This window comes from Bombus huntii, unplaced genomic scaffold (assembly GCF_024542735.1).
Source record: "Bombus huntii isolate Logan2020A unplaced genomic scaffold, iyBomHunt1.1 ctg00000107.1, whole genome shotgun sequence".
Taxonomy (NCBI): Eukaryota; Metazoa; Arthropoda; class Insecta; order Hymenoptera; family Apidae; genus Bombus; species Bombus huntii.
In genome coordinates this window covers 191,630-217,459 of record NW_026099360.1, presented here as the reverse complement: position 1 = coordinate 217,459, position 25,830 = coordinate 191,630, and the positions used below count along the sequence as shown (strand labels likewise).

The 25,830-nt window shown below is 35.1% G+C and overlaps 3 protein-coding genes, 2 long non-coding RNA genes and 1 pseudogene across 11 annotated transcripts in view; 2 read left to right on the top strand and 4 right to left on the bottom strand.

Annotated features, from left to right (window-relative positions):
- Window positions 1–1,339: 1,339 nt before the first annotated feature.
- Window positions 1,340–5,640, top strand: LOC126876949 (katanin p60 ATPase-containing subunit A-like 2; annotated as a pseudogene).
- On the bottom strand, window positions 5,626–5,965 carry LOC126876950 (uncharacterized). Its single transcript, XR_007694630.1, has 2 exons — window positions 5,871–5,965; window positions 5,626–5,802 (listed from the first exon to the last, which is right to left on the bottom strand). It is a non-coding gene; the product is annotated as an uncharacterized LOC126876950 (long non-coding RNA).
- A 20-nt stretch (window positions 5,966–5,985) lies between these two features.
- On the bottom strand, window positions 5,986–8,407 carry LOC126876938 (survival motor neuron protein-like). 6 transcript variants are annotated; one of them, XM_050639809.1, is made up of 5 exons: window positions 7,491–7,805; window positions 7,334–7,422; window positions 6,971–7,153; window positions 6,731–6,845; window positions 5,988–6,339 (listed from the first exon to the last, which is right to left on the bottom strand). In XM_050639809.1, the coding sequence occupies exons 2-5, from the start codon at window positions 7,385–7,387 to the stop codon at window positions 6,077–6,079; spliced, it is 615 nt and encodes a 204-aa protein (XP_050495766.1). In that variant the 5' UTR covers window positions 7,388–7,422; window positions 7,491–7,805; the 3' UTR covers window positions 5,988–6,076. The 6 variants fall into 6 exon arrangements, with proteins under 6 accessions (XP_050495770.1, XP_050495766.1, XP_050495768.1 ...); XM_050639810.1 differs by having other exon boundaries at window positions 5,991–6,339; window positions 7,343–7,422; window positions 7,491–7,802; XM_050639813.1 differs by having other exon boundaries at window positions 5,986–6,297; window positions 7,334–7,809.
- On the top strand, window positions 8,402–10,202 carry LOC126876943 (adrenodoxin-like protein 2, mitochondrial). Its single transcript, XM_050639821.1, has 4 exons — window positions 8,402–8,689; window positions 9,091–9,203; window positions 9,368–9,500; window positions 9,868–10,202. The coding sequence occupies exons 1-4, from the start codon at window positions 8,541–8,543 to the stop codon at window positions 9,956–9,958; spliced, it is 486 nt and encodes a 161-aa protein (XP_050495778.1). The 5' UTR covers window positions 8,402–8,540; the 3' UTR covers window positions 9,959–10,202.
- Window positions 10,203–12,396: 2,194 nt separating this feature from the next.
- Window positions 12,397–25,830, bottom strand: part of LOC126876936 (dual specificity tyrosine-phosphorylation-regulated kinase 1A-like) — a 58,976-nt gene continuing 45,542 nt past the window's right edge. The window contains exons 1-3 of one of the 2 annotated variants that reach the window (XM_050639804.1): window positions 15,587–15,896; window positions 14,608–14,732; window positions 12,397–13,540 (exon numbers count right to left, since the gene is read on the bottom strand). In XM_050639804.1, coding sequence (XP_050495761.1) covers window positions 13,004–13,540; window positions 14,608–14,730 — 660 coding nt within the window. In that variant the 5' untranslated portion in view covers window positions 14,731–14,732; window positions 15,587–15,896 and the 3' untranslated portion in view covers window positions 12,397–13,003. Of the gene's footprint in view, window positions 13,541–14,607; window positions 14,733–15,586; window positions 15,897–25,830 lie in introns of those variants that run through there. The other variant, XM_050639805.1, reaches the window with a different exon arrangement.
- On the bottom strand, window positions 16,877–18,055 carry LOC126876957 (uncharacterized). The gene is made up of 3 exons (XR_007694636.1): window positions 17,794–18,055; window positions 17,010–17,656; window positions 16,877–16,911 (listed from the first exon to the last, which is right to left on the bottom strand). It is a non-coding gene; the product is annotated as an uncharacterized LOC126876957 (long non-coding RNA).

Here is a 25,830-nt window from a genome sequence, read left to right as displayed (position 1 = left end):
ATAACAATTGACAACTAAAGCTCGAGAGGCTCGTAAGGATGAACAGCGACGAGTATCTAGAAGCTATGTACTCACCTGGACAAGGAGACTCCAACACCAAGGACGTTGGAAGTTTCGAGAAGCGAAGATGGAAACTGAAGTAGCACGTCAAGTCAACTCCGGCGAAAACTGCTAAAGAAAGAAAAATCCAACTAATTTGTTTCCAACAATAAAATGAAATTAATTTGTTTCACAAATTATTAACTGGATATTATTCAAAAATTATTCAAAATTCGCTTGATTGATTCACGGCCCGGGACATTTGGGTCATACCATTTTGGTAATGGACGAAAATGGCAGAAGGAAGAACGACCGTTTTTTTCATATTTCTCTTTCCCCGGGAAACGATGGAATGCCCGAGCACCTTGTTTCATTTCTTCTCGACATCAATTTCAATCTTTTTAAACGAAATATAATCTGAACGATGAAAAGTTCATTCAAATAATGCTCCGCACCAGACACTCACGAAAATTAAGAAGAAACACGGAAAATTCGCGAATAAAACGGATTTCTTTGTTCCAGTGAGATAATAAACCTCGTTCACGTATTGGTTTTTAAAATCAATATATCCACCAATGTGCACTCGTTTAACAAGGGTGATGGAACGTGCCAAAAATCTCTCAAGGGGGTCTTGGCAACGGAAGAGTCGAAAACGTCACAATTATGAATGAAAAATTCGAATAGTTGCTGATTTTACAGTCGAAACCGATAAAGAACTCCAGATATTCCCCCAATTAATTTACAATAAATTCGCGAAAATGATCGATTGCTGACGTCATTGTATTCTAGAAAGATTGTAAAACGATAAGAATTTATTGAAAAAACTTATATTCGATGATAACACTTTTAATAAGAGTACTAAGAGGAGCGATTCTGTACTCACCTTCCTGTCTCGAAGTACCGAACGCAATTAACCGTCCGCCCAGGATGGAACCGTTCGGAACTTTTGTAAGTCACTGCACGGCCGCTGCTTATGGTGGAAATGTAATAGATATAAGTACAGAGCGCGTGAGCGAACTAAAAACGCGATAGAGAAGTAGAGAGAGGATGTTCCGTCCTTGTCTAACGACGCGCGCTTGTACAGGAAATATGTAACAGCGGTATACGAGCAGCGTCAGTGTCCACTAGTGTGCATGCCTGATTAAACAAGGACAGGAAGTATCTATACATGGTGTTCTCTTTCTATTTCCATGTTGCATCCATCTTACTATACAGTACACACACTCAGCTATTCTATCATTATATTTGTGCGTTGCTTATGTGTGAACCAAACATTTCCATGGCAACAAATCGTTTGTCTCTTGTTTGATGCACGGTTTTCAACGGAGTTGAAAGAATTTTTTAAGAGAAACGTAATGGACGGGTTGTTTTTAAAGTAATAAACGGAAATTCTCGTATCCATTGAGAAACGATAGGCGATTTGAAAGTGTCACTATGAACGGTGATTTATCGATGCAATGTAGTATGAATAAGATATTTTATAATCTGCGAAAAAAGGTAAGGAATATTCTAGATTTTAGATTTTAGATTTTAGATTTTAGATTTTAGATTTTAGATTTTAGATTTTAGATTTTAGATTTTAGAATTTCCACGTCACAGACGTGTGTGTTTTGTTATTTGATTTGTAATATTGCTGCAGTTCTCTTAATAGCTGTTCGTTTCATGCGATACTCGCACATAGTATCTATGACTTTTGCTTCTAACAATTTTTATAATTAGGCTGTATCAAATATTTTTAACGTTCGTGTTTCATGAAAAATCATGTGTAACTCGTTGAATTCGCAAATGTAACAAAAAATTACATGAAAAAACTTATATTATTGTAATGAAAAAATAATTATATTAGGAGGAGAGTCGTATTTCGGAACGTCATCGCAACATATTATACCTTGTATGTGATTATTTGGAACACAATGGGTGAGTATATTATAATTAAAATATATTCCTAGTTCCAATTCTCTTGAATAGTGTCAGTGACCAATCGAAATAGAAATCAGTGGACATCGTGGAAAGAGAAGGCGAAACCAAATTTGAAAATTCGACATCGGTAATTCAGTAGTTAAGAATAACTCAATCGATAATGTAGATTAACTAGTTATAAACAAATATATGAAATATAAATTCAAATTATTCTTATCCATCTAAAAATTGGAAATTAAAGAGCAGAAGACAAGAAATTATCTTCGAGGATTTATATAGTAAATACATTCTTTTGCCCGTCTTACCTAGAGATAAAACAGTTGTTTGATGGTTATCTTATAGTGTTCAGTCATTGCGAAAAATATTTTTAATCAGTTAAAAACTATAATTAATTAAAAACTACATTTTTTTAGGTATATAGACATTAGCGATGTATTATTCCGGGAAGCTCGTCTGTCTCCCGAACATCGGGTCTGCGACAACATCGATTTGGAAATTATCGTTGCAGAGTATGAAAATTATTACAAGATGAAATTTCAAAAATATCCCATATTGTGTAAGAAAATAACTGGAAGGGAAATGACGAGGGAAGTGACAAATGCAAGCAAAACGTAAGAATTTAAATTATTTAACGATATTAAACGGTATTCAACGTGTATCCTATTCAACGGTATCGTATTCAACGTATCAAATTCAACGTATCGTATTACAATATGATCCAGTGTTTGTAGAAGTATTGAGACAAAAGCCAAATCTTTTAGTAAACAAGCGAGAAGTGAGCCTGTGAAAGAGACGAATCTACAGCAGAAGATAACTGATGACAATACGAATCATATTAATCTCGCAATGACAGTGACGTCAATATTCCCCAATGAGAGTGATGGACGTTCATCAGAAGAGCTATTTAACGTCCCAATGGAACAATCCATGCAATCGAAGATATTGAAATGCATTGAAAAGCTTTATTCAGATAATACGGAATTACGAAAGATTGCTGAGGACGTCTCATGCGTAAGTTATTTTCGATTAATATACGTATCGTAAAGCTTTTAAACGATAAAATTCCCGTCGATAAATCGTCCAACGTATATCGACGATGACGTGATTTCGGTAACGCTTCAAATATCAAATTACGTAACGCTTACTTAATATAGAGAAGACGCCATTTTATCTTTGTATATCTTTGTATCGTCACAGGAGATCGTAGTAAACAAATTAAATGTACATTGGGATGACGTTATAGGCCTAGAAGAATGTAAAACCGCTGTTAAGGAGGCCGTTGTGTATCCCCTTAAGTATCCTATCTCTTTTGATGGCCCGTTTTCCCCATGGAAAGGTATTTTGCTGTACGGCCCACCTGGTACAGGTAAGATACTCGTATTCTTTTCATTTCTGTACGTGTTTACAAGAAATATACAAAACAGGGAAAACGAAGTTAGCGAAGGCAGTCGCGACAGAATGCCATTGCACCTTTTTTAACATAACTGCCAGCTGATTGGTCAGCAAATGGAGAGGCGATTCCGAGAAGTATAACGTGTAAGTTGCTTTGTCTATGTAAGTTTCTTTGTTCCTTTGTCTATGAAGGAGAGATTCTAGGTATAAAATTTTTATTTTTCGTCATTTATATATAAATAGAATAGTTGTTTGGAAAACGAAATGATATCATATTCGCGATGAGGCAATGAATTTAAGGAATTTCGAATATAATATTTAATGAATAATACATTTGTTAAACTGAACAGGTTTTATTTGAACTTGCCTATAGTCATTCGCCTACAATTATTTTTATCGACGAGATTGACTGGATCGCCACAAATAAAGGAGACTGTATATTGTCTGAACCTGCAAAGAGATTCAGATCAGAACTTCTTTCTAGATTGGATGGATTAGTGTCTAATGAGAATTCTAATGTAGTTCTTCTGGCTACAACTAATTCCCCTTGGTACGTATATCACGTTATTTCAATGTTTTCTAAGTAGAAAATATCGTAATATTTCTCCAAATTCCAAATATGTTATTGTGTTGTTTGAAGTATTCCTTCATTATTATTAGTATAATAGAACGATAATATTTATTGTAAATATGTTATTAGGGGCATTGATGCAGCTTTACTCAGGCGTCTCGAAAAGCAAATATACGTATCATTACCCAATGAAGTTGCTCGACTTGGTATATTCAAATTATACCTTAGCAACCACTTATTAGAAAATACAGATATTGTAAACCACATAGTAAAATGTACTGAAAGATATTCTTGTGCAGATATAAAATTGCTTTGTAAGCAAGCGTGGCTACTAGAAATAAGCCCGATATGGAGGAGACTTGAAAAGAAAGAAACACCTGTTACCACTTTGAAATATGAATTAAAAAGTTATGAAATATTAGCAAAATTGTTAAAAAAAATGTCACCTACAGTTATGCAAATAGATAAATATGATACGCGGAACAAATAAATACGCAATCGTAATGACAGATATTGAAAAATATAAATAAATGGATTATCGTTCGAGAAATCATTCGCATGTGTGTGCATGTGTGTATGCGCGCATGTGTGTGCGCGCATGTGTGTCGTGTGTGTCATGTGTGTGTGCGTGTGTGTGCGCGCACACGCTATAGGCTAAGTTTAAAATGTTCGGTTGTATTATATCCTTGTATTATATATGTCGGAGATGAAAGGAAAACCGGAGCCTTCCCTTTGCAATTTTGAGGAAGCCTTCTAATGCTTTAGCCTAGATTTTATCATAACTGTAATTAAGCAATTGTCATTTGTAATTGTTTGATATTTGTGAAAGCGAAAGTGAGTTCGAGGTGACAACTGGTCGCCGAACGTAGCCACGGTCACGGGATAAACGTTTTGCCTGACGAAGGTGTGGATCGGTTGTATTGTTCTCCCTAGAAATCGCATAGAATTGTACTTTAGAGATGTCGATATAATGGGACACACGTTGTATTAGGAATCAATCTCCAGACAGAAACTGCCTAGTAACGGCGTTTGAATCTTTCTCGATGTTTCCAAAGAGTATACAACAAACTTTTGACAGAAATTGCCTAGCAACAACGATTGGAACCTTCTCGATGTTTCCAGCGAGCATATAACAAACAAATGCAGTCGGATAGCGAAAAAGATTTTCATCAGATATTCATTCGTGTGATCGCCTTGGAAAGTGATACATCGAGCAATTTACCGAGTGTCTCAGCAATTGTATTCTGTGTTTAAAATTATTCTACACATAGTAAAGAGTTATCCCGTTGACCGTGGATTCGTTTGAACCCCGGAACATTGTTAATAGCGTTAATTAAATTCATTATTCGTGAAACCTATCGATCGTTAATCTCATTATACGTTAAATTCATTATTCGTAAGACATATTATTCGTTCCTCTTATTGTTCGTTAAACTTATTAATCTTTAATCTAATTATTAGTTAAACTTATCGTTTGTTAATTTTATTATTTATTAAACTCATTATTCATAATATTTTGTAAAATCTTGTTTATTCGCGTAAATATATTCTCTGTTTCGTAAAACAATGGCTAATTCAAACGAAGGATCATTACGCGCCTTAAATCCTAATGATAACCCGACATATATATGTGAGTGTATTTTATCAAAAATATGTTTTTTAGTTTTTCTTATCTTAGTAATTATTTTTAAAAAAATAAAGTCTTATATGAAAATAAAGCTGTTCTTTATTTCAAATAATTGAAGTAAATAAATACAATGAGTTTTATATTTTATTATATCTTATATTATCGTTATATTGTTATTGAAAAAATTGATATAATCAACACTTCTTCCTGTTCTCTTGATTGTTTCTTGCTTGTTTCAAACCATGATAATAACCTACAAAAGAAATAACATAGTCCATTGAAAATTTAATATACAATAAAATACTTATATGAAATAATTACCTGTGTGAAAACCACTAATATACCATGACATCAACATACTTGAAAGTGCGTCTGTATCATTATCTGGTAATCTAGTACATTTTATTAAAATTTCGTATTTTTTTTTTTTCCAAATAAAATGTTAAACTTATTCCAAATTACTTATTAATATTAGAAGTATTCAGCATTTCATTAGAATTTTTAAATTGTACTTACTCGGCCATTAATTATGGTGGTAAAGGAGGTGCAGGTGGCATTATATCAGTCATCGAATTGAAAGATGGTCCCGATATGAAGTGATGTGCACAATCCATTTTTTCTACATTATATTTTTTCGAATTTACATTTGTAGAAAAATTAGTCTCACAAGTCTCGTCGTTCTCTTCATTGAATTTCTCTTCCAAAGCTTTCTTTTGTTGTGCTATTTGACTTTGCAAACCTTCTGATTCTAAAAGAGAACTCAACTCGACTTTCTCTGTATTACCATAGCCTAAACACAGAGTAAAAGAAATTTTTGTCATTTAATAGAATGGCTGAGTGACATTCAGTTACTGTCCTTACAGGCAATGTACTAGAATTTCCCGTGCATAAATGTATATGTATAAATGTTTGCCTTGATATATGTAGTAATAATCACTCGTCTAATGAGGAGAATTATATTCCAAGCAGCTAATAATGAACAATAAGTAACATGCATGTTTATGGTTCATGACCCTATATCCCACGGGTCTCTCCATAGACATTGACAGGTACTCCTGCCGAGTTAAGAACCTGCTGAATGACACTGTGATAGACTATGCGAAAGCCTTTACTTCATATATATATATATGTATTTTTAGTACATTTCTTAATTGACATAACCATCATGCTAAAGGTATTACCTACAAATTTTACAACACACGTGCCATTGTTTTCGTAAATTTTTGATATTATAGCTTCATAAATTTCTCCATCCTCTGAGTATATTGCACGACAAGGTGCTCCTATGATCCATTTCTATAGAGAAAAGATGTGTATACAAATAAATATAAGTAAATAGCAAAATAAAATAATTTGCTTCTTAATCAATATATTTAATAATATTCTGTATCAAATTTGTAATATTCTATCAAAATCACAACCTTGTGTAATTTACTTGCGTGTTTAGGCTGCTTAAGATTTTGTAGGTTTTCTTTCGGTTGAGAATTTCCAACATCCATTCCCATTCGCTTGATAACTTCTTCTTTTGCTAAATTTATTGCTTTATCATATGCTTCTATTAATGCACTATCGTCCCAAACATTATCATTGGCTGTGTCTGTATCCTTTTGAGATAGCAAATTATACGTTATTAATATCGATACAAGTATTTTATTATCAAACTATTGCAAATTATCATATATGTCATTTTTCAAAAATTGACTAAAAGGTAATGGATACTGTTAATTACTATTATGCTAAGATCTTGTACTAAAATAATGTTAAAACCATTACGTTTCCATTACCATACATACGTTTCCATTTCCTCGTATAAAAAGAACATTCATATCATCTGCCATTTTAAAATAACATCATTTAAATATTGAATTTGCTTCTGAAATATTAATTTGTCTCATTTCTTTAACTCTAACACATTGTAAACAATGATGACATTATACCAACTATAATACTAAAAATCTATTCCCCATTCATTCGAAAGATTATTTTTTGAAGCAAGGTTAACATTGAATGTTCCCACACTTCAATAACTGTATTTTACTTTCTTTACAATATCTAACAATATATTAGAATACTATAAAAAAATATTGTATGCACAAAAAACTGTTTATAGCGAAATAGCAAAAGAATTAATCACATATTATAACTAAAACGAGATTGTTAAGTAGATTATATTATACTGCATATGCGTTAGTGTTTCAGCTGGTAAATATAGTTTTTATATCTGAAGATAAATAAGATTTAATTCTATAAAATTGCATAATGAATTATACATCTATTTATTACTATTCGTATTTCCCCTTAGTTGTATGTTGTCAATAGCATCAATCACGAACATATAAATAAATATAGAAGAAACCTCTATATGGTTTCTTCTATATGGAAATGAAAAGGGAAAAATGAACATGGAAGACAAGAAAGTTTTCTTCAGGTTTAGCGTATGCGTGATACGCTTTGAATGTCTCAGATAAAGATAAAGATACTCTGCTCATTTCTATTTGTTCCGCAGAACGAGAAATTTGTTGTCTTTCATATTGGTTTTTACGATTCAATTTTTGGGCAGTTTTCCCTAGCGAGTGTCGGTCCCTGTTTGATATAACCAGACCGTAATTTATACAGATATGTATTATAGATATATATTTGTAAAACTGAAATCAGATGAAATAAATGTTGCCTGAGGTTTTAAACGTTTAATAAAAACAATATTTCATTTGGAAAAAATGTAAGATATGTAAAATTACATATTGATCATTTTGCTGGTCTTGTATCATAAAACGTGTGGCCCGAAGAGCACGTGTCCGGTAGAGATACGTCACTTGTGTTAGGAACCGTTTTATAACCTATCACAGTAAAGGAACGTCGGCAGTATAGCAGCCGAAGAATGCCGTGAAAGTTTCTGTACAAAGTACAATTGATCTACAATTGATATTTTCCGCAATACTTATCTGATGTTCGGTCAGGGTGTCCCATACTCATGATATTTATGACAGTGGAATGGCGTTAGTAAATCAATTACAAAAATTTTCGAGATCAATTCTCGGTATTGCATCAAATTATTCAAAATATACAAGCAACACAACGTTACCCTTTTTGCAGGCAACAAGAGGAATATCGACCACGCAACCACTTTCAGAAAAACAAGAGTAAGTGATACAAATTTTCTTGTGCTTTCCTTCTTTTTTTAATAGAATTTCAGTACTTACCTTCCAATATAAAATTGGTGTCAAAATAATAATGCTAATAATAATGTCTAAGAAATTTTTCTCTTTGTAGGAGTATAACATCTAGAAAAATAACATAGTATTAATAAGAACAACATTGACAGTGAACAACTAAAAATATAACACTGTTATAAATATATGATATACGAATTTTATTTATGTATTATTAAGACAAGTATATCTTATTTTTAAATTATTTCTATTATCATAAGTGATACATATAATTAAGGTATAATTAAGAGAAGATTAATTGAAGAAACACAAAAAATAAGGAAAATAATTATATTGAGATAATTTTTATCTTTCATAAATATTATTTTCAGAGTAAATATAACGTTTGTTAAAGCAAGTGGAGAGAGAATCAAAGCAAAAGGGAAAGTTGGAGATACTATATTAGACATAGTAGTAAATAATGAAATTGATTTAGATGGATATGGTATGTTTTAAAGAAGCATAATTTACTTAATTTAAAATAAATAATTTTGAGGTAGAAAATATTTGAAAATTTTCATTTTTATCGAGTTTAATATTCTTATTATTTTTAACTTTTGATACTTTATTATATAAGTATGTTGTAATATTAAAATATAATTGATATAGGTGCTTGTGAAGGAACATTAACTTGTAGTACGTGCCATTTAATATTTTCGAAAGAAGTTTATGATGCACTTCCTGACAAACCAACAGATGAAGAATTAGACATGTTGGATTTAGCATATGAATTAACAGATACGTGAGTTCATAATAATCAGTATCAAATCATTCACATTATTAATTCTATTACCTTTTAATATTTTATAAAGTGAATTTTTCTTTGTAAATTTATGTAAAAACAGGTTAGTATTGGGTATTTCGAAATCTGCATCTCAATGTAGAATTTCAAATCGCTATCTCTGAATACTACGAAACTGAAATTATAATAAATTTTCATAGTTTTTTATTTATGACCCTATAATCATTACGAATCTATGTTGGAATTAGCATATTTACAATGTTGATTTTCAAATGGATAAATAGAAATCTTATTGTGTATTAGTATTAATTTGTATAGCAATAAATATATTTATTGACATATTCAGTTATATAATATTTAATTTCAGGTCACGGCTAGGCTGTCAAATAGTAATGTCTAAGGAACTAGATGGAATTGAGGTAAGAGTTCCATCAACAATTAATGATGCAAGAGCATAACTGAAATTATCTATAGGTTTTTGAAAATTTGTATACAATGTTATACATCTCTTGTTAAAAAACCCTTGTTATAATTATTAAAATATTGGTATTAAAAAAATATAATAAAGAATCTTGTGTTTAAATGTGAAGCTTATATATATACATATGTTATATAGTATAATTGCAATTTTGATATTTGTACATTGCCATTGTAAAAAGCCTATCCAATTATGAAGAAAATATATCTTTTATTTTTAATATACAGGGTGTCAATTTTAAAACGTTCATCTAAATTATTTTCGTTACTATTAAAGATAAGAAGAAATTACTAAGGAAGACTTAAATGGTTTTAAGATGTGTACTTGGTTATGATAAAAAAGACTCTTGTGGAATAAATTTTGCAACTTCTGAAAGATTAGATAAAAGCTTAGAACCTAAAAAATAATTTGAAATTAATTTCGTTTAGATATACTGTTTGATTTCTTAGCTGTGGGCAAGTTTAAAAGATCATCAAACTCATGGTCAACAAAACAACAGAAATGTACATGCAATGCTTTTTCGTTTCACAACAAGTTATCTGACACTATCATCATTTTCGTGGCACATGCAACATTATCGATTCAGTATAGTAATGTTTTGGATTGAAACAAGTGTCTCGACATTGGGGCAAAATATTTCAACCTTTAAGGACTAAAATTAAAACTTATGAGTTTGTTTATAATTTTAATAGATTTTATTAATATTGTTTTTACTGGTTTATTAATTACAAGAAAGTTTGTAAAAGACTGAAGTTTTACGTAAAAAGTACAAATATTCTTTCAACAAAATTAGTCAAATCACATCATTATTTATACATATTGTATATAAATAAAATATGCGGATATATTACTTTACCCTAGAATTAAAATTCAATAATATTGAGGAATCTTATTTATTCAGATTTTGTACATTATCGCTTCTAACCTCGGATAATAGAACAACAAATTAAATATTTTTAAACAAAAAAACTTTGTTCCTTTGTTTGATTTCCCTTGCTCGCGTTTCTTAACTACTTAGATATAAAATACTTACGTTTTCGAAAATTCATACTTTACAAGCTACTAAACGCTTTATCTGTTCAGAATAATTTATTGTTTTCTTAACTAGGTACATACCAAATACATCTATTAAGTTGGTATTTCTCATAATTACCAGTACATAAAGCTAAAACACTTTTGTACTATGCTTGTTATACATGGATCTAACAAATAATTTAACTTGTGTATTGTCGTTTGTATATTTTGTTACGTGTAAAATATTCTATTTCTACACTACTTACAAGTTCGATAAAGTGTACATTACACATCGTGAAATTTACATATTTTCACTTGGTTACCCTGCCCAATTCGAATATAATTCAGAACGTATGTGCTATATTTATATATTCTGCATTTGTTTTGTATATTATGTACACTGATCTGATCTTTGTAAACGCGAGTTTTACGATATTAATGAGAAATTTGCCAATTTAATGGAAGTTGTTAATTTTTTCTGGCACGTTTCACGTTAGCAGACATTTTTCTTAAGTTACAGTCGAAAAATGTTTTTATGTAAAAGAATAGGAATGATTATTAGGAAGTTATTTTAAGATGACAAGATATTTCACGTCTTCTATTTAAATATAGCGTTAAATTTTAATTCCGTCAATTCGTATATACTCGTACATCGAATTTCCTTTTCTCATGTCATTTCTTTTCTTTCATTTCACATTTAATTACAAAGATAAAGTGTAAGTACGTTGCTCATAAAATTAATATCAAATGTCGCAAAATATACAAAAGTAAACTAAGAAGAGGGGTACATATTATTACACAAACTGTCGTTCATATTGCATATGTACATATGCAGTATAAAAACAATACTTTTTAGTTTTTAATCTCTTGTTTAAATAATCCTAATATCTAAATTTGTATCGGTCATTGATTCGATATAACTGCGTTTATTGGAAGTAATTAAGCTATAGCCTGCGCACAAGAGAAGAAGGAACAAACACGTATAGTATACACGCTTAAATAACAAAATTAAGTCAGTTTACGTTCAATGTGAACTTGATCAAAGTTCCAGTCTCGAATTATAGAGTTTCTTACTATCAGTTTACAAAATTCGATATTACGATTATGTACCGTATTTGAAAAACATAAAATGCTTTGTTCAATTTTAAATAAAACTAATATTTACCAAAGCGAATACGAAAAAAATGTTATCATCAAACTCAATTTTCAATTATCAAACTTAATCCAGCACAAATACAAATGTTCTTCGTGCTTTTTTACTTTTACTACTTTTCAACTCTCTATAGTTCGAGATTTGAGTTCCGCTAACTTTCTTTCTACTGCGCATGCGCAACAGGAAAACTTGAATTACACGTAATAGTAAAAAGTTCGAAAATCTTATCCTTTCGTGGCAGCGAAAGTAACCTAGGACTAGAGGTTCCATAACATTAATAATAATAAGGCAATAATATTAATATTAATAATAATGTAATCGAGTACTACTAACAATATTAATAATAATAATAATAATAATAGTATGGTAATGGCAAGATACACGCGGGTATAAATTAATCATTCCTTTCGTAATATCTACGACGTCTTCGGGATATTCTTTAGAAATTACTTTATTTCTGGTCAATATTCATTAACGAGCAACTTTTCTCTCTGTTTCTTATCACGATTTTTTTCACTTCATCACAATTGTACCGTTAGAAATTATTCAAAACATTGTTAAAATGTCCATGAAATATATGCAATTGCCGTATTGAATAAGCGAGTAATGAAGTTGCTGTTTCACTGAATAAAAGTGAAATCTCCAATGCGTGTGCTCAAGTATATAAGTTAAAAAAAGATTGGTACATCAATGCCTATTATTCTTAATCAATATTCATCATTTAACAATTAGGACCGAATTTTTACAAACCAACTCTAAACCACGACCCAATTTACAAATAAAAAGATCGATGTGTAAATTAACTATCAACTATTAATCTCCAATCCTATGTGAAGATATAATGTTCGGACCAAATTTCTAAACTAACGTGGACAATTCATGCGGACTATTGGTGGTTGCTGCGCTACTTAGATCCAATGTGGCAGCCGGAAGACCAGGACTGACGCTGCCGGTTGCTTCCCGTGGCAAATGCTGCGATCTATTTAGCTTATTTCCAGGACTCGGTGGCGATCTATCTGCTGGTGTATCCGGTGGCGTAACCACGTTTCTGTGTCCGCTCACGTTCAGATGATTGTGCGTCGCCGCGATCGGAGCTGGCGATGAGAGCAACAAGGGCGGTGGGGACATTGACACGTGTCGATGATGATGATGGTGATGATAGTGTTGGTACTGTGCAGCTCGGCCGTGCGTTGCGTGGCTGGTATTTAGTTGGTTCGTCACGGGCCCGACTTTCGTTGGGCAGCCAGCATGGTGGATGGTTAACGGGCCACGTAGTTGTTGTTGCTGTTGTAGCTGTGGCTGGTTCTGGTGCTGTTGCAGCTGCTGCTGACGCTGCAGCTGTACCGCCGCTTCGCACTGTTCGCGCGCTAACGCCTTCACGGCATTCGTCTTCTCCTACGAAATAAGAATGATAGGTTAGGTTGTAGTCAGGGGCCATAACAAATTAAAAAAGTTATAATATAAGAATTTACATTTTAGTTGAAATGATTCTAGTTACGAATAAGTATTAAAGATGATTCAAATCTTTTTCGTTACCGATAACCATGGTGAAAACTCTTTTGGATTACTTTCAGCCATTGTCAATCTTATTGTCTTATTATACTACATGCTTGAAGTAGAAGGAGGGGTACAGAGAAAAAGACTTTTTCTCGGCAAATATAATCGTTACTCAATTATTTTGTTCAACAGTTTTACAAATCTCCCCAAAATGAACGAGAATACGAAAATACACTGAATATCGTGTGTATGGTTATTTATAAAATCCCCTTGAAATAGTTGCGATCGCGGATCACATAAACAAACGAACCTGTCATTCTACAGAGTATCTTTTTCGGTGAAATTATGCAAACGTAAATGTAACTTCGGTAGATCTCCTCGAGAACTTGTAAGCTTATATCACTCTGACCCAACCAGTCCACTCTAAAGTGTATAATTTATAAAAGGGGATTATATTAATACGCGGAGGATGTGGTAGGTGGTAAGTTTTGCATATGAATGTTTGTTGATACAACGAATGGTTAAATGGAGGTTTTCATGAATGTGATAAGGACTAGATCGAATGTTTTAACATTTATAACTAGAATGCGTATTTTTATACAAGTTTGTAGTTTTACGAACATAATCAAAGAAATAAAATTTTAATAGAGATTTGTTTTCTTATATACGTATATTTTAGCGCATTTTATGCATTTTGCGCCATTTGCGTACTTTTCAATTTCGCACGAACGTATAAAGATCCGCAATATAATTATAACGCTTCTTAAAAATGTGAAAAATCCTGGTTTCCTAAAAGCTTGCAATTGATTTCAGAAAAATTTTTATGAACTCTACCAGATAAATTATGGTAACTCTGAAAAACAAAATTTCACGATAAAATGATTTCCGGGTAAAATACACATAAAAGATGATTTAGACGTGTTTGAACGTGTTCGTTTTCTTTTTTAATAGCGATATGTTCTTACCCTCTGCCACACGAAGACGTTATGGACCATTGCGCATCCACAAAACACGATGCCAAGGCCTATGAAAACCGACGTAACGATTGCCGGCGTCGAATGAAACTGGATGAATGTATACAATATCATACCTGAAAGCATTGTTAGAGGATCATTATAACACGTATGCCATAACAAGCGGGACAAAGAATTGGCGCAAATACATATTCTCAATACATATAATTCTCGAAGCGTAAACTATATACATATGCTTTTAATTGAAATTTTCAATACTAGTTGCAAATTATTTTTCAATTAATTTATTATTTAAGTCTTTATATATCAATTCTCGACGAATAAATTACTTAAATTATAGAGAATCTATCTTCAGACAATAGAGAATTCAATATTTTTGGTCGTTAAGTAATTTACAAATTTCTAAAACGATTACGTTCGAAGTTTTGGACAGTATTTGAAGTTTCTAACATGACATTAAAAAAAAATAAATAAATTTTATGATATAATTAAAAAAACATTGTAGTCTATCATAATTTCTATTCCGTCAAATTTATTAAAACGCAGTTTTCTTCTGAACAGAGTCAAAATGTCCGTCTTGAATCGAGTTCAACAGCTTAACGATCGATCGAGCGAATGATAGCTGTGTAAACTAGCATGACACAACGTAAACTTTAGATTAGATCTCGATCCATCCACCAGCCGTATTCATGCATGACATGAATATTCTGTTTCAGCTCTTTATAAATTAATCTGTTAAAACTTCTCTAAAAGACGATCATTTTTTATTTTTCTAAGAAAAATAATGACTATTCGGCGTTAAAATTAACTTTATTTCCATTGGATTTCTAAACTGATTTCATACACTCAGAGATAGTTCACAGTATCTTTTAGATTCATGCCTGAATTCAAGAAAAATTAAACGTATAACTTATGTACTAGTATCTTTCAAAAGGTTAAAGTTGACAGAATTGAAGGAATTGGTTCTTACCAGTTAGAAAGACGGGAATGCTAATGAAAAACCCTCCGACAGCACATATCCGGCTGATGGATGATTTTTGCAGGTACTTGTTACTCCTGAAACAGACAAAATTTGAAGTGAAAGTCAGTTTCACGATTCTATGATAATTGAGCGAAATATAAAGGAACCAGTTTTTTGTTTAACAGCCAAGAATCTTTCAAAAATTCTACTGTAATTGATACTTCAAATATATTTAGTCAGACAAAGGATAATCATAATCGCAACGTTAATCTTAACTTTAATTCAAGGATCAAACAGTATCATTATACATATAAAAGTAAACATAAAGTCTATCCACATTGTTGTTGTTGTTGTTGTTGTTGTTGTTGTTGTTGTTGTTGTTGTTGTTGTCGTTGTCGTTGTCGTTGTCGTTGTCGTTGTCGTTGTCGTTGTCGTTGTCGTTGTCGTTGTCGTTGTTGTTGTTGTTGTTGTTGTTGTTATTATTATTATTATTATTATTATTATTATTATATGTTATTCTATAATTGATTTTTATTTCTTTATTATCAATATTATTCTATTTTCTATAATGATTCAATTATAGATCTTATTTTTTGTCAATCATATTTCACTGAAATGATCACTTTGAAAATAATCTAATAGTAAAAAATGAAAAATAATCTTTTTCTACCTTGTCTTCATTTTTTACAAACTCTGTCCACCGCCGCAAACCTATTAAATGCATGAAACGACAAAGCAAAGCTGCTTCACATAATTCCCCGCTCACGCAGTGTCAATCAGCTCACGACCGCAAACGATACTGCTAATTTCCAGCGACCACGAACGATTTCACCGTAATTGCCGGTGTGAAATTTACCAATACGTGCTCGAATTGGTCAATAATGGATAGAGCGCTCTTGCACACACTAATCTACCAACAAATAATATTGACTCAATTGAACAACAGCGCCTAGATTAACGGACAAACCGCATGTTCCAAACAGATTTACAATCACGGCAGAAAATACATGCCGTTATAGATGTTTCCTGGTCAAGACTAATTTCCACGCGTTAAGAACATTGTAACCGGAATCTAGGAAGAACTAGCACTTCCTGGAATAATACTATTGTGTCCTCGATGAATGTCTCTCCGCAATGCCCTCGAGTGAGTTGTTTTTGTCTTTGGTCGTACGACGTCCGGGATGAGAATTCGGGGAACGGTTTTGCGCTGCTTTAATACTCGCACAACCATCCATCCATGGGACTGCATCTTTTTAGGAGGACCAGTGATTAATCTTTTCCCTTTAATCTTTAATTTTCATCTCTAATTTCTCATGAGGCTAAGATTCCTGCATCTTTTATCATAATAATTTATTAATACTATTAATAAATTGAGACAATTTTACACGTCGTATTTTGCGTTATAAGATGACTTGTAATTTGTAAAATTTACCTGTAAAATTCCTTTGTTTGTTTTACCGAAGCAATAGTTGGCATTTCTATACGACAATAAGAATTTGTTAATACTAATAATTTGTAAGGTTATCATGTTATCATTCTTCTAATGGATAGTATATTATTGAAACTTTTTTTAATATTGAAACGCGATATTTTTTTGGAGAAGAAGTGCATAGTAGTAAAGAGTTGAATTCTACGGACGTAAAAAGTGGACATAACATTTTCTGTACATGGAGTCGCCTGGCCTAAACATTTTATGATTTCCGGGCAAAAAACAGACGAATCCAGCGCTGATTTTAAAGCAGCTTCATCCAAATAAGCCACAATAAGAAATTCCCACGAAACAGTTGCGTTCATCCCCTTTCGAGGTCGCCGACCTCTTTGAATGCGTTTCAAGTGCGTCGTACCAATGAAACTTCGAGTTCTAGACTAATTTCTCGGCCTTTTGCGTTAAATTTAACCTTCCGCGTTAGTGTATTTCGGACGAGCTCCTATTTTACGCTTTCGTCGACTTCACCAACGTAACACGCAGCATCCGCAAGTAAAACTGTCTCTTAAATTTGATGTGACACCGATACACGACGAGAAGAATCACAATGCCATTTTTATTCCACTTCGTTAATTTTTCGTCGTAAGGTTTAGCTGTAAATAGGATTAAAAAAATTTAGATTAACGAGGAATTTAAAATTGATCTGTTAAATCAACAATTTCCATTAGTTGTCGATAGATTTTATAAACCTCAGATTACTGAGAAATTATACACATTGCAAAATATTTACCATTGGTTACCCACGCTACACGTAAATTTGATCAATCTACCAATGCACTAACACTGCAATAAATTTCTATTGCAACATTCCACGCTCCTTTGCCGCACCTTAAACTCCTCGCTAGATTTATTCCACCTTAAAGTGTCACATAACTCCTACGACACCGATATCAAATCTTAAACTCCACCAAATTCCAGAGAAACTTGATTTCGTCGAGAGTAAGAGATTAAACTTAAAAAGCAATTTATTTCATCTTTAAACTATCCCAAACTTCTTAAATATAATTTATATATATATATATATATATATATATATATATATATATATATATATATATATATATATATAAAATATTATACACTTATTGTGTGCATTATATATTTCAAGAACTTTGCAATAAAAAATAAAACTTATTACATTTAAGATATGGTTATATCGCACAGGCTCGAATATGATAAAGAGGTTAAATAAATGTCTCGAATCTCCGCAACAAACTCACACAAACCACCTAAAACACGTATACACAATGTGCATTCACTACGAACTCGACTCCCATTCCCTGCCAAAATCACAGGCATGCAGAGTCAATTTCACTGCTCGAGCTAGTTGAATAGGGAAGAAGGTCGAGAGCTGGAGTTAAGGAGCATAGTTGGTAAAGAATCGCGTGCCGCCGCGCCATTAAGATCAAGCCCACGATCTCAACAATAAATATTAGACGGTTCTCTGACCTGCATTTCGCGTGCGACTCGGAACGATTCAAAAACGCGTAAATTTCCCATGAGTCGAATCAAACGTTCGCGATTTATCGCATTTAGGTTATATCGATATTGTCCACGAGTGGAGGCATTCAAACACAGATTGCTTTGTGTCACTCTATCGTAACTGCCCGTAATACATGATAATTTAATTTCGAATTCTTTCGAATATATGCACGTAACGAAAAATTTGTATTGGTTCGTCAATTGCAGACCAACCAGTTGTTAGCCAGTGAAAATAATGTAGATAATAATAGTGAAGAATTAGCTCGAGAAGAGTAAACAAACAAGGCGCCTTGATAAAAGGCACAATGTGGGTCCGCAAAGTGGTGGGATTTCGGCGCATGCGCATTGTTTCGCATCAACTTACAATTAGACATGCACGAAAGCTTCATTTCTGCCGCATACATACTTGGATTCGCGTGCATGAAATTCACAAAGTAGGTTATTGCTTGAAAAACAGCTTTAATCGAGCGAAGCTTTTAACCAGACTGAAATCAAGTCTTGGTTTCTTTAGAAATTCAGATGGAATAAGAGAAACCTATTTTATCTAGGTTAGGCTAGGATAAAGGTTAGGCTGCATCGGTTGGCTTATATGACTTTCCGGTGACTTTGAAGGGTAATACGGCGCCGGCGGTCGAGAAGGTAACTTCTCTATTGAACGAGATCTCGTTGATCTCGTCTAAGCAGGAAGAGTCTGTCGGCCCTTTGATTTTATACGAGTCTTTCCATTCACGATCGTGCGAGCTGACTACAGGCGACGACACGGACCCCCGACAAAACTGTCTGAGCCTATTCAAGGCGACGTCAAATAGTTTCACTCGGAGAGATGAATGGAGATAAGAATCACCGGAGCGTCTCTGCGCTTCGATGACAATGATATTTGGTCAATCCTCTTCTTGTTTCTCGTTTTGAAAGAAGGTTGTAAAAAAGAGTGCTACTAGATCGTCTAGGGAAATCACACGGTATATATTGCGTAATGCTATTGATTTATCAAAAATAACAAGAGGTTAAGGAGCTTTGGGGAGGTTGATTCAATTTTTTATAACCTGACATCTCTTTGAACAAATGTCTTAAGAAACGCTTGAATAAAATGTTAAAAAAAATAATAATTATGAAATCTTTTCCTGTATTTTTAGACAATAAGATTTACTATATCCTACGCCATAATAAGAATCAATTTGCTATGAACTGGTATCTCGGAAATTGTAAGAATTCAGAAAATATAAGGAGGCCGGAAGAGGTAAATGAAATCCACAGAAACATTGACCCAACCTCAGCCCAGTTAGCCAACAAACTAAAATATCTCGCTGCCTTTTCTATATTTACGACCAGAACGTGGTCATTAATTGAGTCTAGCGACTGCACCGTAGACGAGTCACTGACCGATGTTGCTTTAATGGATATGCGGAAAATCACGTGTTCCAGGTTCCAGGGATGTAGTTGTTTTCATTTCCGGAGAATACGGTCGACTCGCGTGTGTATACCAATCTATCTGAGGATAGGTGTTCCTTAGAATTACCAACTATATTACTTTCAACCTTGTGATTAAAATTTTTAAACGTCACTTAATAGCAATTCAGTCGAGTAAGCACAAACTTTCAAATGTCCTAATTTTCAAATCTTTATATTTTTTAATCTCAAAGATATTTTATTATTTGCCGTAGATCAAGCTTCGTGTTACCGGTACTGTAACATTACAATCCTACGAGAAGCAGAAAATAGTGAAAAAATCTGACCTAATAGATAGTAGTCAATATTCCTTTGACGCGTCTTATGCGAACCGCAGTTAGAGGAAATGCAAATAAGCTCTTGCGAAACGGTTTGCCGCACGACAAGCCTGCGAACAACGCCCAATGCAAGTTCGGTGGGAGTTACAGGAAGAGGGACGTCTAAAATCAACTAGGAATCCCTATTCAATCGTCTAATTTTCGATTCCGGCATCGAACTTCCCGAAGAAAATTAAATACAATTCCGACTCGAGATTTAATTTCAGTCTCGTAGCTAATGCAATCTAATCGCGTTTGCAAGGCTACGCTTCCGGTCAGAAGCCACGCGCTTCGATCGCGTACTTTCCGCATCGGAAGCGTACGCTTCGGTACGAACCGCGTCGATTTTCAAAGGAATCATTGGACACCGGAAGAAGAAGAAGGAGGAAGAATAAAAGCACGTAAACCGGCAGGAGGTCAATCGAGACAAAATCGATATCGTTGAAAGCCGAAAAAAGACCCGAATTTAGGCTACAGTACATATTCGAATTGAATATATTCAAGGTTTAGATTTTCTTCTCCTGAAAATTATAAACATAAATGAGTCGACAAGCGATCTTGAAAAGCGTCTGTTCCATCTAGATTATGTAAATTGCGTGAATTACCGTTAGCCATAATTCATAATTTATCGAAAAAGCGCGCTTCTTCTCAACTACGCTTTCCCCTACCAGCACCGACATTATCGGCAGATCGATAAGTATCAAAATACCACAAAGATATTAATCTCATCTTTCTTCTAACCGCGAAAAAATGCCGCGCAAATGATAAAACAACAGATCAGCCAGAAACATCGAATTCTCCACGCTTCCGACTGCAAGAAGAAAAACAAAGTTATTTGTGTATGATGGAAACGTCTCTGGACGATGCTCTTAAGCGGTCGAGTGCGCGCGAGAATAGCATCGCGGATCGGCATTTCCACGGTGAGGATTGTAAAACGGTTACGCAGATGGTGGATCATACGCATGGACCGTAGAGACTATCGTGAATGATGGATCAGACACACATACGCGTTCTTCGCTCTTCCGATATTTTTCGTAACAACTGCTGCGATCTCGTCATTGGAAACGATCTCGGGAAATTCAATCGAATATCGAGGAAATTTATAGAAAGCTACAGCTGTGTTCGAGCATTATTCTAGAGAAAAGTGATTAACTCTATGAGACTAACGATACAATACGTCTCAAGATAACTTTTAGGAAAATGATTGTAAAATTCTTTAAAATTCTTTCGACACTTTTCGGTATATTCTTGTCATTGATTCTGAAAGTATTTGATTAATTTGCTGGTTAATAGGAAGTTGGTTAAAACCGAAGTTAGTTAAAGAAATAAGTAAACACGAAACCCGTGGATACTCTAGACATATGATTCTACCTGCACGCGACAAAAATATTCATGATCTGAACAAGGAAAGAAGTGTTGTTAGATTCGCGTCATGCTGCAAATGAAAGATTTACAGCTCGAACCCAATTATCTGTTACATTACATTCTCGGGCACGTGTAGGCTGAACGTCATGATATATGAACACAAGTATAGAAAGAACAACATGGATATTTCGCGCGAAGAAAACGAAGCTTCACATATACAGTGTATAACCACTCGACAGTATTTGCTCACGAAAAATACGAGTTGTTAAAGTCTAACAAAAATTACGTATACAGTGGCAAAGAAGAAAACTGTTATGCCGTTTACTCTTATTTCTAATTGACAGAAAGTCGTCAACGAACAAAGAGCGCTTTTTCTTATCCTCTGTACCTTCGCGAAGCAATCACAGAAATTCTCCAAAATGCTTCGTGTCGACTAAACAAAGAAAAAAAAAAATGACAGCTGCTAAGAGCAAACTACCTCCGGAATTTTCTTCGTTTCTAAGTGAACCAGGAAGAAAGAAGGGAAGGGTTAATGACGCCGAAACTGAAGAGTGGCCACGGATCGTTTGAAAGGGGCCACGACAACCGTTACGATTCAGTCGCACCTGTTCCTCTTCCTAGGTTACCACGCCGAACCATTGCGCGCTTTTACGAGCGTTCCCGCGATAGTTTCCTGGCACTTGCTCGCCCTTTCATCGAAGGGTCGATCGGTTAATTTAAACTCTCGAAGGCTTTGTCCAGTCGGTAACATCGATAAGCTTAAGTCGAAATACGGATTTCTCGTAAATTCAGAATTTTATTGCCACCAGGATGTATATGGAGGCGACAGATGAAGAACACGATGTAAATTAGATTTCTTGCTTTTATAGAGAAGCAATTTTTAAATTGAACACCAGTCGTCGATCGGTTCTGTAGATCGTTTTTAATAACAAAATAAATTTGGTTAGTCCATAAAGGTTTGTTCGTGTGAATCTTCCCATAGATCATCCGTAACGTAAATACCGCTATAACCGGCTGCAGATACATTTTCCTTGAACATGTGGCGGCACTTGACAGTAAACTTCCCAACAGTTTACGTCGCGTGACGCACGACACAAAGACCCTATACCTGCGGACAAGATGATTGCCAGATGTCGATACATTCGTACCGAATATTTCCAGCTAGCCAAGGGACCGCTATAAATCTTAGGATTTATTTTAGCTAAGGTCCTCCAAAGAGACAAACAGTCTTTGTTTATCAGTCTCGAAGTCGACCACCTACCACGGGGACACACGAGAAATCTGCTATCTCTCACGTACGACGCTGCCCGCTAGCAACACCCTCTCAAAGCTTTTCTCAACGAATCCCGAAGGATGCCTTCGCATCCTTAGACACATCCCAACGAGTCTTCCTCCGCAGCAGCATCGCGACAAAAATGTCAGTCTATTACCGCGAGTTACCGCAGTATATCACGATCGTTATACTTACACGGTTCGAGCCGAATAATTATCTAAGCTCTCGACATCTCGTGCAATCATTGTCCGCACTCGCAGCGTATCTCGAATCGTAGCTATCCAAGCTCTATCTTATAACCGCGCATTCGCGAACCGAATACAATCGCGAATCCTGTATCAAGTGTACTCATTGACATTAGAGTGAATAAACATTTATCGTTCAAGAAATCTGAGAAATCTGAGTCGAAAGAGAACACAGCTAAGTGTCCCTTACCCTTTAGGGAGAAGAAAATCCCACGCACCTAACCCCAACCCGAATACTAGCCTCACAGCCTCACGACTAGTTGTTCATTCCGAATTAACTAGCTCGATGATGGCCCAGCAACCGCGACCAGGCTCTCCGGAGCAGACTCGCAGCTACCCCGTGCTACCCCCCCCCCCCCCCGTGGCAGAAGTGTAGCAGAACTCTCCGCACTAACGACGCTAACACTACAAAGAAAAGGAAAATAGAAACAGCAACGCAAATAAACACACACAACAGGTTCGCCGTATTGGAATCCTCAAACGACGCCATGGAAATCGTAGAACCGCCACCAAACCAACACTCACAGAGAATCCCCCCTCCCCCACCAATATTTGTGGACGACGTCATTGACATACAGACAATGATCAAGTCCCTAGAGAGAGATATCAGCAAGGAGGAATATAACCTTAAGATAAGCAACAACAAAGTAAAAATACTACCGACGAACCCAGAAGCTTACAGAAAACTCACCAAGACACTCAGGACCCTGAACGCCAACTTCCACACCTACCAGCTCAAACAGGAAAGGCCTTTCCGGGTGGTCCTACGAAACATACACCACTCAGCAGACATAGACGAACTAAAATACGAACTCTCAAAACTCGGCCACGAAGTCATCAACGTAAGTAATATAAGGCATAGAGTCTCGAAAGACCCGTTATCCTTATTCTTCCTAGACATTAAACAAAAGCCGAACAATAAGGAAATCTACAACATCAGTCGCCTAATGAACGCGATAGTAAAGATCGAACCACCGCTCGTGAAAAAAGAAATAGTGCAGGTGCAAAAGGTGCCAAAGGTACGGTCATACGCAGAAATACTGCAACCATACTTTCCGCTGCGTTAAATGCGCAGGCACTCACTCCACTGACCAGTGCGCCAAATCACCGGAAACCCCAGCGAAATGCATCCACTGCCAAGGGGACCACCCTGCCAACTACAAAGGCTGCCCAGCATATAAAACACTATACACGAACAGGTACCCTAAGCTCAGAGCAAAAGAGGTATCCAACCAAACACCCAGCCCGCCGAAATTCACGACTACCCCAACCCCCTCAACCAACCAAACACCCAGTCCTACCATCTCCAAATTCATCTCCACCTCAACCTCCTATGCCCAAGCAGTACAAGGCATCCAAAATAACCCGAACAGCCAAAGGAACCTTCCCCAAAACAGTGTCCCCAACCCACCTAACACAGACAACTCCTCAAGGCTTGAAAAGCTAATAGAGAAACAATCGGAGCAAATAAATCACTTGCTATCGCTACTAACACTCATCGTGGAAAAATTAGCACGCCCCGACTCAAAATAAAACCAAGGCGCATAGCACTCTGGAACGCCAACGGTCTAGCGCAACACAAACTTGAACTAGAACTCTTCTTAAAACACCAGCAAATCGACGTAATGCTCGTATCGGAAACCCACTTCACCGACAAGAGCTACCTGAAAATAAATGGTTACAAATTCTACCATACCCAACACCCCAGCGGAAAGGCCCACGGTGGCACCGGAATAATAATCAAAGCAAGTATTAAGCACTACGAACTTCCATCATTCCAGAAAGACTACCTCCAAGCAACAAACGTAGCAATAGAAGACTGTCATGGCTCAATCACCACCTCAGCAGTATACTGCCCTCCCAGACACTCCATCGCCAAAGAAGACTTTGATAACTTCCTGGACACCCTGGGCAATAGATTCATAGTTGGAGGAGACTATAACGCCAAGCACATCCAATGGGGCAGCAGACTGGTTACAGCAAGAGGCAAAAACCTCTTAAACAGCATAATAAACAACAACCTCAACTACCTCACCACATACGAACCCACATACTGGCCCACTGACACCAACAAAATACCCGACCTTCTCGACTTCTTCATAACTAAAAATATCCCATCAAGACACGTCCAGATCAACTCCTCGGCTGATCTCTCCTCTGATCATTCTCCCGTGATAGCAACAGTCAGTTCAACAATCATCGAGAATACACCTAATGGCTCCATTCACAACCAACACACCAACTGGCAGCTCTTCAGAGAAGTCTTTACACACTCGACCTCAGAGCCTTCACCCCACTAAAAACAAAGGAAGATATCGAAGCAGCCACGGAATACTTAAACACGAGCATAATAAACGCAATCCGCCTCTCCACACCGACAAAGCCATCTAACAGCAAACAAGAATATCCCCAATACATACTAAAAAAAAAATAGCAGAAAAACGTAGACTAAGAAGAGTATGGCAGACCCATAGAACACCGGAGGACAAACGCAAACTTAACAACGCAACTAGAAAGCTATCCAGAACCTTAAGAAACTATAAAAACGACTGTTTCCATAAATACCTCGCCAGCTTATCCCCCACAGCCGACGCCAACTACTCACTATGGAAGGCCTCCAGGAAACTCACACGCCCCCC